This window comes from Sciurus vulgaris (genome assembly GCF_902686455.1).
Source record: "Sciurus vulgaris genome assembly, chromosome: 17".
Classification (NCBI taxonomy): domain Eukaryota; kingdom Metazoa; phylum Chordata; class Mammalia; order Rodentia; family Sciuridae; genus Sciurus; species Sciurus vulgaris.
In genome coordinates this window covers 42,869,761-42,884,870 of record NC_136478.1, presented here as the reverse complement: position 1 = coordinate 42,884,870, position 15,110 = coordinate 42,869,761, and the positions used below count along the sequence as shown (strand labels likewise).

The following is a 15,110-nucleotide window of genomic DNA, read 5'->3' as shown; positions in this document are numbered from 1 at the left end:
GTGCTTGTCTGGCATGTGTGATGCCCAGGGTTCAAGCCCCAGAACAGAAAAGAAAGGATATAGCTCTGTGGTAGAGTGTTTGCCTACCATATGCAAAGCCCTGGGTTCAATCCCTAGTACCTGAAACAATCTTCCACCAAAACCCTCTAAATGATCAGAAGTTTTTTTCTGCCCCAACATCATTCACTGGAACAACAAAGCTTTCTCCACAAATTTAAAAATAAAACTTTTATCATCTATTACATTATTTTTCTTTTTGCTTCTATGTCTGCTATTATGTCCATGTTTATTTAAAGATAATCTTTCCGCTGGGTAAAGTGGTACAAGCCTGTAATCTCAGCAGCTCAAGAGGATAAGGCAGGAGGATCAAAAGTTTGAGGTCAGCCTTGGCAACTTAGCAAGACTCCAGCTCAAAGTAAAAGTTTAAAAACGGGGGCTGGGGCTGTAGTTCAGTGGTAGAGCGTCGGTAGGTTCACTCAATCCCCAGTACCACACACACACACAAAACAAAAACAAAAACACCCCAACCCCACAAAAACAAAAACTTTAAGTTCTTCTACTATCTCACTTGAATGGATTAAAGTGCAATAAATTTAATTAATATAAGAAGACTTCTCAATACTAAATAAATTCTTTATCTAGGAACAAGATGTTTTCCTCATTATATGTGACTCCTTTTATGTTACTGTTACATTTTGCATTTTTCTTCATAGAAGTGGATCTATTTCTTATTATGCATATTATACATAATTTCCTGTTTCTAATTATTGTGAGCCTTTTCTCTAATCCCCATTACATGTATGAATTAAGTGATTTTGGGGCATTTTGCCTCTAATTTAAGTCCCTCCCTAGTTCTAAGTTTTTCAGTGAATTTTCAATTGCAAGTAGAAAATTAGCACTGGTAAACAGTGCTAATTCCAATATTTATGTCACTTCCTTATCGCCTCATATATTCTGATTTAGCTAAAACTTTCTAAGACTCAGGAGTAGTGATAGCAGGCATCTGTGTTTATGATATTAATAAGAATACTTCTGGGATTTCAATACCAGGTTTGATGTTGACTACTGGTTAAGATAGCTCATATTTACTGAGCATATACTGTCTGAGGCACTATGTTAAGAGCACTGCAAACATTTCGAAAATTTAAAATTTAATTCTTAAAAATAAGTCTGATAGTTCAGCAGAAGAGCCCCATTTTATAATTTAGAAAATAAATGCTAAGATTAAGTAACAGTTTAGTAAAGAATTTAAAAAATATATAGAATACATAAAATGTAAATATTTGTTATTTCTGGGTACTAAGTCTATGGTTATTTTTATATTCTTCCTTATGCTCATTATATTTATTTCATTCATAACAAAGTATTAATTCTGTGATTATAGCTTCTTTCTAAAATAACTTTACATTGCTTTATTGAAAAGTAAACATTCATGTAAAGCAATGAATCGATAATACCCACTTTAGCAGTGGATAAAAGCAGATTGAAATCTTGTGACTACTTAAGGTTATGAGACTGGTTAATGGAAAAACAGAATTTAAAAATAAAACAGGATCCTTTAAGAAGCTTATTAAAATGCAGATCCCTGCTCCAGGGATTTTGATGTAGTAGGTCTCAGGACCTACATTTTCCAGAAGTGCTCCAGATGACACTGTTGTGGGTGGTTCACACTGAGAATTACTGCTCTATATCCTGTCAGAATGTTAGGTAAGATGCAACAGTACAATGAATAGTTCTTTTTTTTTCAGATGGTATTTCAAATTTATATAGATGAGCTCATCCTCAGTGGCAAATCTGGTACTGATTTATGTATTTAAGTGCCATTCACAAATTATATAATTGCTTTTCAAAAACGTCAAACACAGAGAATGTCCACTATTTCAATTTCATGATCTATGAAGTTTGAAGTATAAATAGTATAAGTCATTCAAGGATACATTTGTTATAATACGATAACTGGGAGAAAAAATTTTGAAGAACTAAATAGAAATTATACATGTAATTTACAAACTGCAAAAGCTCAGAGAGTCAAAAATCACAGAAAAATTCAGAATGAAAATATCTGAAGGAAAAAAAGGCTTACCTTGAGATAACTGTGTTTTTATAGATCTTGTATCCTGCGTAAAGGCAGAACCAACTGCACTACTTTGAGATAAGGTACCACTGTTTGATGTTTCTGTTCCAAAGGATGTCAAGGAGCTTCCAGCTTGAAGAGGATTTTTTTTAAACAAACATACAAAAACAAAAAACAAACTTCAATTATATAAAATATCATCTTAATGTTGTCTGCCTACTCTTCTATAACTCTTATACAACTTAATAATTCTAAAAATTAAGTGCATAAAGTAAGTTTGGAACCGGGCACAGTGGCCTATGCCTGTAATCCCAGTGATTTGAGAGGCTGAGGCAGGAGGATCACAAGTTCAAGGCCAGCTTCAGCAACTCAGCAAAGCCCTAGGTAACTTAGCGAGACCCTGATTTGAAATACAAAATATAAGGGGCTGGGAAATGCTTCAGTGGTTAAGTGCCCCCAAGTTTAATCCCTGGCACCAAAAATAAATAAATAAATAAATAAATAAATAAATAAATAAATAAATAAATAAATAAATGTATGTATGTATGTATGTTTGGGAAAACCATGGCAATGTAAGGTGAAAAATGTCAATATAAAGCCCAGGATACTTGGATGCAAACAATTTTTATAAAATTATAACATGTGTAGAAAGGTCCCAGGTAGTTATGCAGATGCAACAGTAAGGGCACACATCAGATAATGAAGTAGCAGAAATGGTAAATTCTACACCAACATTAAGTTCAATTATTCTGATACCAAGTATCCATACAAGGAGCCAAATTAGCAGACTAGAAGCTTCTTCAGCATTTTCAAGACGACAGACAGAGGATCCCAGTTTCAATGCTTTGCCTTAAAAGAGAATTGTGGAGCTGCATTTGTTTAAAACAGTCACATGAAGTTTGGGTAATATGGGTAATAAAATTCCTAGAATGGATCCAGTTATCTGTTTGGTTATGTTGATCATCTTCTGTAAATTTCTGCAGAACTTCTGGATTATTCACTTTTTTTTTTTTTGAGTATTCACTTTTTATGTACTGTTTTTTTCTCACTTAATATTATTTCAATGGTCTTCATTCCCCAACCTCTAAACTTACTCTAAGACGGTAGTTAGAATAATCTTTTATAAAATAAAAATTTAAAAATACAAATATAATCACCTTATTACTGTCTTCAAGATAAAAGTTTAAATGTTTTACCTCAGTTTACAAGGCCCTGTCTACCTCTTCCCTCATCACTTTCCTTCTTTTAATGAGTCTAGCCCAGAGCAGCAGTTTCATGTCCTTTGCAATCTGCTCACAGCCAGGGTAGGCAAACTCCATTCCATTACTAACTTTACATGGTCTTTAAGATACTCCTCCTCATTCATTCCAACTTAATGAATTCCACTTGTTCATCTCTCTCTTAAAACGGGGCACTGAGACTCCTTTTGGAGGTACACTCCAATTAGGCAGTGCCATTCCAGCCCGGTCAGGAAGAGATAAAAAATAAACTCCCAAAATATCCCTGGAAATGTTGTGATTAGCACTTTCAAGAATTCTGTGGGGGAGCTGCGTAGTGGTGCAGGCCTGTAATTCCAGCAACTTGGGAGGCCGAGGCAAGTGGATTCCAAGTTGAAAGTTAACCTTCGAAATTTAGTGAGATCCTTTCTCAAAAAAAGACTTCTGTGGGGGAGCTGAATCCATCCCATTAGCTCTAGTTTTGGGCAATGATCAAAACATAAGCTATTAAAAAAAAAAAAAAACATTTATTTTAGGTGTAGATGGACACAATATCTTTTTTATTTATTTTTTGTGGTGCTGAGGATGGAACCCAGTGCCTCACATATGCTAGGCAGGCACTTTACCACTGAACTACAACGGAAACCTACTTTGATGTTGTGTATTATTAGCAGCTCTATGCTGCTCTGTGCTTTCTCACCCCACTCAACCTTCCTCTGCTGCCCCCTGGAGTATGTGCTCAATAATTAGCAAATTCTTCTACATCTTCCATTTCTTCTCCGAGTTCCTGGTCACACCACACCTCTTAGTCCTTCCCCAATTCCGCTACTGATTTATGACTACTCTCCCTCAAAATATCTTTTATGAACTGTTTAAGGCAAGGTCAAGGTTTGTATTTTCCACAGATATTCAGCAGTTATACCACCATATGTAAAAGTGGCGTTACTTTCTCCACTGAGTGGAGAAAGTCAGTATCTGAGTGGACTATTTCTTCTACATCCTCTATTCTTTACTCCTCATGTATTTGTCTACGCTCATGTCAACAACTCACCAATTCACAGTTCTGATTACTAACTTTATACTATGTGTTGAAATTGGGTTGTACAAACCTTAAACTTTCTCAAGATTGTCCTGGATACTCTTTAATTTCCACATAAATTTTAGAATCTGCATGACGATTTGTTTAAAAAATGCCTGACGGATTCTGACTGGGATTACAATGAATCAATTTAGTGGATGGTATCATTTGAAATATACTGATTCTTTCAATCCATAAGCATGGATTAACTTTATTTATATAAATCTTTAATCTTTTCATGGTTTTGTGGGTTTTATTATAATTACATTTTGGGTCAGACAGTTGTTTTGCAGGGTTAACCTAGCAAACCTAGCCTCTACCCACACCACTACATATCATTAGTATATCCTAGCTGGAATAACCAAAAGTGTTTCTATACATTTAATCAGCAAATGTCCCCTGAAGAAGGAAGGTAAAACTACTCCTTCTCTGGTAAGAACTACTGTTACAGAGATTTAAAAATAACTTTTGATATATTCCTTTTTTGGGGGTGGGGGTGTTGGGGATTGAATCCAGGGCACTTTACCACTGCACTTACACCCCCAGTCCTTCTATTTGTTTTGAGAGGTCTTCCTAAACTGTGGAGGCTGACCTCAAATTTGTAATCCTCCTCCCTTCTGAGTTGCTGGGATTATAGGCATGCAACACTGTATCTAGCTATATTTGTTCTTCATTGATTCTATTTTAAGCAGTGCTGTGTTACACATTTCAATTCCCAATAATCTGATCTATATCAGGTATCAGCATTTTTCTGTAAGTGGTCAGATGGTAAATAAAATATGAGCTTTGTAGGCCATATGATCCCAGCCATAATGACTCAATTCTTCCCTTGAAGTTGAGAAAGTAGCCATTAACAATATGTAAATAAATGAATAAAGCTGTGTTCTAATAAAATTTTGGATTTGCCATATAGCAAGTTTGTCAGTCACTATCAGTTCTAGAATACAATAGATTCCCATACATTTACCATGTACATCATCCTCTTATGCTTAATTCATATATTAATATTCCTTTACAATTTCGATGCAATCACATCACCCTCAAGTTTTTCCTCTATCTTTAGGTCTTTAATATCTTTTATGTATCTATGGTAAGGGAAAATTTTGCCTTTGCTTTATTTCACCATTATGTATGTTAGTTTTTTGTTTTTCATTTACAGAATATATAATCTAGGAAATTCTTTGGGTGCTTAATTTTATCATATGCTTATTTGATATTGAGATGACTGCAGTTATTCTTTTTTAAAAAATATATTTTTTTAGTTGTTGATGAGCCTTTATTTTTATTTATTTATATGCAGTGCTGAGAATTGAACCCAGTGCCTCACACATGCTAGGCAAGTGCTCTATGCTCTACCACTGAGCCACAACCCTAGCCCAACTGCAGTTATTATTGATTTTGTTAATAAGCATTAATGATTTTCATGTTGAAACAACTTTGCCATTTTGAGATAACCCTCACTTTGTCATTACATAGTCTCCTCATTCAGAATTGCTGGCTCTATTGCTAATATTTTGTTAAGGAATTTTATGCCTGTTTCTGGGGGATGGGCACAGAGATCGGTAATTTTTTTTTCCTTGTAATGGTAATGATCTTGTCAGATTTGGTTATCTCAGTTACCTAGCCTTGGTTATCTGGTTGTTGAGTATTTCCTCTTGCTCAATTCTCTGAAAGAGATTATATAGTATTAGTAAAATCAACTCTAGAATTTTTTTTTAATGGGAGATTTTAAATGATAGTTTCAACTTCATTAGCAGATACTGCATCTAAGCTGTCAAAACTTATCGATATAAAGTGTTCATAATATTCCTATATTGGGCTGGGGTTGTGGCTCAGTCAGTGGCAGAGCCCTCGTCTTGCACGTGTGAGGCACTGGGTTCCATCCTCAGCACCACATAAAAATAAATAAATTATTTCACTCTCCCCTCCAAAATACAAAACAAACAAAAAAAACCCCTATATATTTTTTTTTTTTTTCATTTTTAAGAGATGGGTCTTGCTGTGTTGCCCAGGTTGGCGTTGAATACCTGGGCTCAAGAGATTCTCTTACCTCAGTCTACCAAGCAGCTGAGACTATAGGCACGTGTCATTACACCCGGCTCCTATATTATTCTTTAAGATCTATAGTGATGTCTCCTCTTTATTATTATAATTTTTGTGGTGATGGGGACTGAATTCAGAGCCTCATGCATGATAGAGGTAAGTGCTCTATTGCTGAGCTACACTCCAGCTCTACTTTCATTCTTTTTTTTTCCTCCTTTTTTTGGTATTGGGGATTTAACCCAGAGGTGCTTTCCCACTGAGCTATATCCCCAGCCCCCTTTTTATTTTTGAGACAGGATCTCACTAAGTTGCTTAGGACATCAATAAGTTGCTGAGGCTAGCTTTGAACTTGTGACCCTCCTAGCCCAGCCTCCCCAGCCACTGGATTATAGGCGAGCACCACCACCCGTGTCCCATCCTTTTGTGACAGGGTCTCACTAAAATTGTTGAGGTTGGCCTGGAACCTGAGATCCTTCTGCCTCAGCCTCTTAAATTGTTGGGATTGCAGGGGTGGGTGCCACTGTGCCTGGCTACTCTTATTCTTGATTCTCTTTCCTTGATTGGTCTGGCTAGGGACTTTTTATAAAAATTTAAGGAAAAACCAACTCTTTTTTTTCAGGGGGTGGGGGTGGGGGGGAGATGAGGATTGAACCTCGGGTGTTGAGTCACATCTCCAGCCCTTTTTATTTGTTATTTTGATGCGTGGTCTTACTAAATTGCTGAGGCTGGCCTTGAACTTGTGATCCTCCTTGCCTTAGTCTCCTGAGTCACTGGGATTACAGGTATGCACCACCACACCTAGCTAGAAAACCAACTCTTAATTTTATTGTTGATGGTTCATTTATATCATATAATGATAGGTTTCTATTTTGTTGATTTCTGCTCTTGTTATTTTTTCTTCTTGCTTTTGGGATAATTTTCTGTTCTCCTTTTCTAGCTTCTTAGACTACAATTTTTTTTTTTTTTTTGGTGGTACCAGGGATTGAACCCAGGGGCATGTAACCACTGAGCCACATCCCAGTCCTTTTTAAAGAGACAAGACATTTAGAGACAAGGGTCTCCCTGAATTGCTAAGTGCTTCACTAAGTTGCTTTGAACTGGTGATCCTCCTGCCTCAGCCTCCTGAGCCGCTGGATTACAGGTACATGCCACTGTGCCTGGCAGACAACAAATTTTGATGTTACATTTTGTGGTCATTAAATTAAAAATACCAAATTATATTTTTATATTGTGTGCATGTACTAATATCTAACAATAAATCCCTCCAATATGTGCAACTATAATGCACCAATACAAAATGTGGAAAAAACACTTTAAAAAATTTCTTGTGATTTCATCTTTGATCTCTCAAATATTGTTTGTTACATCTCAAATTATCTGAAGATTTTTTCAAAATATCTTTATTAATTTCACAATTAATTTCTTTGTGGTTTGAGAATTCACAATATGTGATTTCAATCTTTCTGGAGTTCCTCCCTGCCCACCTGACCCTGGAAGTGGGACTGAACCCAGGGGCGCTCTTCCACTGATCTATATTCCCATCCCTTTTTATTTATTTATTTTTATTTTGAGGTAGAATCTCACTGAGTTTCCAATGCTGGCCTTAAACTTGCAATCCTCCTGCCCCAATCTCCCAAGCAGCTGGGATTATGGTGTGCTCTACTGTGCCCAGCTTCCTTCTGGAATTGAATATAATTTATTATATTGTTGAACAGTCCATTTCTACTTGAAAAAAAATCAATATTCTGCAATTGTTGAGTATACTGTTTTATAAAAGTAACAAGCACATTTAGGATGGTTATAACTTACTGATGGACGGACCCTTGTTCTTATGAAGAATCTGTTTATTTCTGATCTTTATCAGTTCTTTTACTAATACATATAACATGGTTTTCTTGTTATTAATGTTTGTACGGTATGTCTTTTCTCTTCTTTTGCTATATTTACTGTATGTCTTAAAAACATCATTAAGTTGGGTCACTCTCATTCTTTCTTTTTTTCCCCCCAGTGTGACAATGTCTCCATTTTAACTGGAATAATTCCTTTATATGTTACCATAGTAGATCTTTTTTATTTTCTTTTTAGTTGTAGATGAACAGCATGCCTTTATTTTGCTTATCTTTATGTGGTGCTAGAGATCAAACCCAGTGCCTCTCATGTGCTAGAAAAGTGCTCTGCCACTGAGCTAGAGCCTGGCCCCATAGCAGATCTTTAACAAGCCCAAGTTTGACACGTGTATTACATAAAACACCCTCCTAGTTTTATGCTAACCGTAAGGTTCAAACACATGTCTTCTAATTCTTTATCAAACTTATTAAGAATTAATTTGTACAAAACACTGGAGATCTATGAGAATCATTATTAAAATAACTGGTTGCCTGTTTTATCAGCTAAAAGGTATGCAATTGTCTCCATCTTGCCTATAAGAGTATTATTGAGAAAGATGCCATAGCATTCCAGTAAACCCATTTCAAAATTTTTTTTTTGGTGGGGGGGCAGGTGGTGGGTACTAGAGATTGACCCCAAGGGAATTTAACCACTGAGCCATACCCCTAGCCCTTTTGTTTTGAGACAGGGTTTCACTAAGTTATCTAGGGCCTTGCTAAGTTGCTGGGATTACAGCATGCACCACTGTGCCTGGCTCTGAACTATTATTTTATACACTTAATTTTCAGGATTATTAACTTGTACAGGGAGTAGGCAGACAACATTAAGATGATATCTTATCTTATATAAATTCTACCATGGTCAATTTGTACCATTCACTGTTTCTGAGTCATTTTTTCTGTTTATAGCAGTAAGTTCTTATTGTCTACTCATAAATGAAGCATATGGAAATGTGTTTTGTTGCTTCATTTATTGAGATATCTGATTTTTCAGATGTATCCATAAATTAAGGTCAATAATGATCTAATCTCAGCTAGGGCTATAGCTCAGTGATAAGAGCACTTGCCTAGCACAAGTGAGGTACTAGGTTTGGGGTCCTTAGCACCACATTAAAAAAAATGAACAGGAGCCAGGGTTCTAGCTTAGTGATAGAGCGCTTGCCTAGCACACATGAGGTACTAGGTTCAGGGTCCTTGGTACCACATTAAAAAAAATAAACAGAGCCAGGGTTGTAGCTCAGTGGTAGAGCGCTTGCCTAGCACATGTGAGATACTAGGTTTGGGGTCCTTAGCACCACATTAAAACAAATAAACGGGAGCCAGGGTTGTAGCTCAGTGGTAGAGTGCTTGCCTAGCACATGTGAGGTTCGGGGTTCAATCCTCAGCACCACATAAAAAAAAAAAAAATTTTTTTAAAATGGATTTTAGTACCAGCTTAAAATGACAGTACTTTAAATCTTTCTGGCATATTACTCTTTTCAATGTATGAGAGTATGTTTCCTTACAGACTTGCCAAGAGTAAGTAGTAAAAATTCTGGAGTTCTGCCGAATTGATAGTGAGAAACAGTGTCTTAGTGTTGAATCGGTATGTACATTTTTTTAATATAAGCAAGATCAAAGCATTTTTTTTCACATGTTTAAGGTCCATCTGTATTTCTTTTTCTGTGAACAGTAAGTTCCAAACCCTTGCCCAAGTTCCTACTGGACTGCTTTTTCCTTTAAGAAGCTTTCTCTCCAAAATATATTAAAATAAAATAGTCACAAATTACATATAAAACTATTATAGTAAGAGGGATGGTTCCCAACTTATGATGTTTTTTGCTAGCCTCAGCAACTTAGTGAGGCTTAAGCAACTTAGTGAGACCCTGTCTCAAAAAAGATACAAGCACTTATAAGGAATAGATATTATACTATCACAAAACACCCCAATTGTAGGCAGTCTTGAAAATGACCGAAGCAGTAGTTGGTACACTGATACTATGTGCTAGATCCTGTTAAAATCTTCATATATATTAAGCCAAGCAAATACAGGAAATAAGTATACTGATGATTATGATGTTAGCCAACTATTCAATGTAGTGAAAGGAGTCTCAAAAAAGGATAATACAGGGCTGGGATATAGCTCTGTGATGGGACACTTGTCTAGCATGCATCCCTGAGGTTTGATCCCTAGCACAGCCAAAAACAAAGACACACACACACACAGCCAAAAAACAAAACTGCATGTATAAATAACACTGATCTTACAACCTGAACAGGATTAGTAAATTTATGGACCAAAGTTACTACTGCAGATTTTACCTACCCAAGAATAGGTATAAAAGGAACTAAATATTTAAAATTTTAATTCTGAAAAACGTTAAACCTATGTTAAAATCAAATACCAATACATTCCTCTAGATTCACCATCTGCTAACATCCTGCCATACCTACTTCATTTTTCCATTTCTTTTTTTTTGGTACTGGAGACTGAATTCGGGGGCACTCAACCACTGAGCCATATCCCCAACCCTATTTGTATTTTATTCAGAGACAGGGTCTCATTGAGTTGCTTAGCACCTCGCTTTTGTTGAGGTTGACTTTGAAATAGCAATCTTCCTATCTCAGGTTGCCAAACTGCTGGGATTATAGGCAGGTGCACAACCATTTTCCCATTTTTTATACCTGTATAAATATACTACTCTTTTCCTCAGATAAGTTACAAATTAATTTGACCTCTGACTGACCCTTAAACATTTCAAAGCCATTTCCTCAAAACAAAGACATTCTCCTATATAGTTAACTATGCACCATTACCACATTTAAGAAAATCAACAGTAACGATACCAATCAACATTAAGCACGCACTCAAAAGTTCCTCAGTGGTCCTTAAAATATTCTTTATACTGTTTCTCAGACTCAAGATTCAACAACATTTTGCATGTGGATGTTACCTCTCATCAGTCTCCCAGTCTGAAAGAGTTTTGCTGTCTTTTTTTGGGTTCTTCCTGACATTGAATCCTTTGACAAATCTGGGTAACTTGCAGAACATCCCATCACCTGAATATATATGTTCATTTCTTCAAAATTACACTCTGTATTTTCAGCAAGAACACCACCAAGGTGATGTACTCCTCCCTCCTCCATCAATTATCACATTGGGAGACCCAAAATTACTTAATTAAGGCAATGCTAAACTTGACTACTTGGTTAAGATGGTAACCACCAAAATCTCTCCCTTACAAAGGTACTTTTTTTTCTCCCTTTGTATTAGTAAGTAAGCCATGGGATTATACTTCAAGATCATCTTAATATCCTGTTCCAATACTTTTCACCCAATGATTTTAGCATCCATTGTTGATTTTTGCTAATTATTATACTGGAATTTACACAATGGTGATTATCTATACAAGTTGAGTATCCCTTATTCAAGATGCTTGGAACCTGAAGTGTTTTAGATTTCAGATTTTTTTTTTTGATTTTGAAATCTGCACATACATGATATCTTGGGGATGGGACCAAAATCTAAACATGAAATTCAATTACGCAAACAGCCTGAGGGTGATTTTTAGATTTTGGAGTATTTCAGACTAGGGATGCTTAACCTGTAATATCACTCTTATTTATTAGAAGGCATTTTTTCTGTTTAAAAAAAAAAAAAAAAAAAAAAAAAAATCCAGGAATTGGACCCAGGGATGCTTCACTATGAACCATATCCCCAGTCCTTTTAATTTTTTTTATTTTGAAATAGGGCCTTGCTAAGTTGCTGGGATTATAGGTGTATGCTACCACATATGGCTCTTTCTATTTTCAAGGGGTCTTGGTTCCTTTTAATGGGAAATGGTATTTAAAAACTAGGAACCCATCTACATGTTCTTTGCTACTGGTATCATTGCTTCTAGGCTCTTCCTATGAAAAAAGCCAGAAAATAACAGTTCTTTAAAAAAGAGTTGAGACTTATACCTTCAATTCACATTCAACACCACACAGTTCTTTCTTACCTTTTTCCTTTCCATTATTTGTTATCTCCCTTCCCCATAGTAAAAAGTTTCCCAACATCAATATATTCCTCTTTATCAATATCAATACATTGCCCATTCCTATAATATAAATAAAAGCTTAAGAATTAACAATAGCAATAACTCTATCAATTCTAGACCTAAGTCAAGTTCTGTTGTTCTATTTGTTCTTAAAATACATCCTAAAGAGTGTTAAGATATTCAAATAAATTTTCTTCTCTGTGTGGTTATATCATCAATTTGCTACATAGTTAGCATCTGTCATTTGTTTATATCCAATTTTAGAGTCTGTTTTTGTCCCTCAATCTTTTTTGTGAATAAGTAAAACATTTACATACTTAAAAAGTCATCAGTATTTAAAAAAGTATAATCATAGAACAGAATTAAGTTAATTTTAACAAAATTTGTTAGGGTACTAATGAATTTTAAGATACATATGAAACTATTTATGATTCTCTATGTGTAACAGAGTAAACTGACAAAATAATCATTTCATGGAATTAAGTTCAGTGGCTAGAACTTAAGATTTGAGGTTCTTTTTATGGTGCTAGAAATTTGGGGATCAAACCTAAGGCCTCATACATTACAGGCAATTGTTCTACCACTGAGTTATATCCTCTAGTCATAAAGTTACTCTTTACTGTGGGAATTTCAATAAAGATACTAAAAAGTCAAAACGTATTTCTATAAAAAACAGAGAAACACTGAGCTAATCTGATTGCATTTAGTTTTTGTCCTAAGTGGTCTTTATTTTTTTTAAAGTACCAGGGATTAAACCCAGGGGCACTTTACTACTGAACTACATTCCCAGCCCTTTTTATTTTTTATGTTGAGACAGGGTCATGCTGAGTTGCTGAGGCTATTCTCAAACTGGCCTCCTGCCTCAGTATCCTGAGTCACTGGGATTACAGGGCGTGCGCCAAAGTGCCCAGAGAGGCCTTTGTCTTTTAATAATCACCAGTAGGACTGTCATTAGCCCAGCCTTCCTATATATTCTCACTGTAGACCACCCCCCACCCCGGCCAGCCCCGCAGAGCCTTGGCATGCTAAGCAAGCACTCTACCACTGAGCTGCACCCCTAGCCCCTCTCACTGGATTTATGTTTCAAAAACACTGTTACAACAAAGCACTAAGCCCTCAAATGTACTGAGTGTGAGCATCTCTCACAGGTAGCTGTTAAAAGATATAATCATCCACACTCCACTTAATATTGCCTTTCAGAAAATTCATTTCATTTGAAAAAAAAGTTCATTTTAAATGGACATATCTTATGTAAATTTAAAATAAACTTCAAAGAAATCTGCTAATTGGATACATCCAGGTTTATAATGGGATTACTCTGAAAGTTGGCCTCCATGAAACCACTAATCATTAAAAAGACTAAATAAAGACTTTAAAAAACTAATAATCATCATGTGTTTAACATCATAGAACAAGGTTATGAAAGAAACATCAAATAACATTTCTACAAATTTGTGGTTAAATTTTTCGTACCTTTGTGGTAAAGAAAAGGAAATTACGGGGAAAAGAAAAGCATCACATACCAACACCAACAGCACCAAACTGCTGCCCGACTAATGAACTTGGACTGAACTGACTGTATGTTGGCATCCTGCCAAAAGGTCCATAGGAGCCCACTGACTGGAATGAAGAAGTAGATGAACCTAGTGAAGACTGAAAGAAAAACATGGGTTATTTTCCTAAGCTCTAAACAACATGGATATAATGGAGAGAAATTCAGGTTTTTAAAACTTTCAAGTTTTAAATTATAACTACTAGTATAAAAGCAATTACCAAGACTTACAATATTTATTTAATATTATAATAGATGAACAACCTCCTTCAATGTTTGTGTATTATGTACCCATCATATGCAATGGGAATTACAAACAATTTTTTCTATAATAAAATTCTCCTGTGATTTGAGGTTTTTTTTTTTTTTTTTTTTTTAACCTTTTTTATCTGTAGATGGACAGTACCTTTATTTTATTTATTTATGTGGTGCTGAGGATTGAACTCAGTACCTCACATATGCCAGGCAAGTGCTCTACCACTAAGCCACAACCCCAGCCCTGATTTAAAAGTTTTACAGCAGATTTAGGAAAGAATAAATGAAAAGTTACTTGAGTAAGTAAAGTAACTTTGCTGAAAGAAAAACTGCATTCAGTAATACTGGGTTTCAGTCTGTCTGGTACTGAAATAAGTAAGACATCTCACCGGTGATTTTTCTTTTATTTTTAATCATTTGAGGCCTACTATTAAATTTACAGGAAAGAGATGCAGAAACCAACATACTCCACACAAAACCGTTTACATTTTTACAGGCAATTATATAAGTTGAGGAAAATTTTGTATATAAAATCTTAACTTACCGAACCTACAATATATTTAATACACATATATTTTATTATTTATTATAAAATATTTCATAATGTAAATAAGAATGTCCTGATATAGGGTTCCTGGATATAAGGTCATTTATGGCAATATCTTTATCTAGTGTTCACTGTTTTTATCAATCCTAGGTACTCAACAAGTACTGTTGAATGAATGAATAAAATGAACAAGCTGAAGATTCTGATGGTTGAACAAGTCATTCAATACCATTTTGATTTGTGCTCCCTTCATTTACCTCCCTCCCTAAAACTGATTATTCAAATAACTGGTTGCTACAGAATTATCAAGACATGTAAGGAACAATAAGTAAAATAACACCAATCTTTAATGAAGGCAACTATCTCTATTAGGAATGTGTCCTGGAGGTGGACTATCTTCCATCTTTCTGATGACTTCTTGGAATTCATCATTTTATCC

General features: G+C 35.4%; 1 protein-coding gene across 3 annotated transcripts in view; it reads right to left on the bottom strand.

Moving 5' to 3' along the window:
• The window catches only part of LSM14A (LSM14A mRNA processing body assembly factor), a 58,925-nt gene that overhangs the window by 17,756 nt on the left and 26,059 nt on the right, over nucleotides 1–15,110 (bottom strand). For all 3 annotated transcript variants that reach the window (XM_079118563.1, XM_079118564.1, XM_079118562.1), the window contains exons 3-4: nucleotides 13,841–13,970; nucleotides 2,084–2,206 (exon numbers count right to left, since the gene is read on the bottom strand). In XM_079118563.1, the coding sequence (XP_078974689.1) occupies nucleotides 2,084–2,206; nucleotides 13,841–13,970 (253 nt within the window). The remainder of the gene's footprint in view (nucleotides 1–2,083; nucleotides 2,207–13,840; nucleotides 13,971–15,110) is intronic.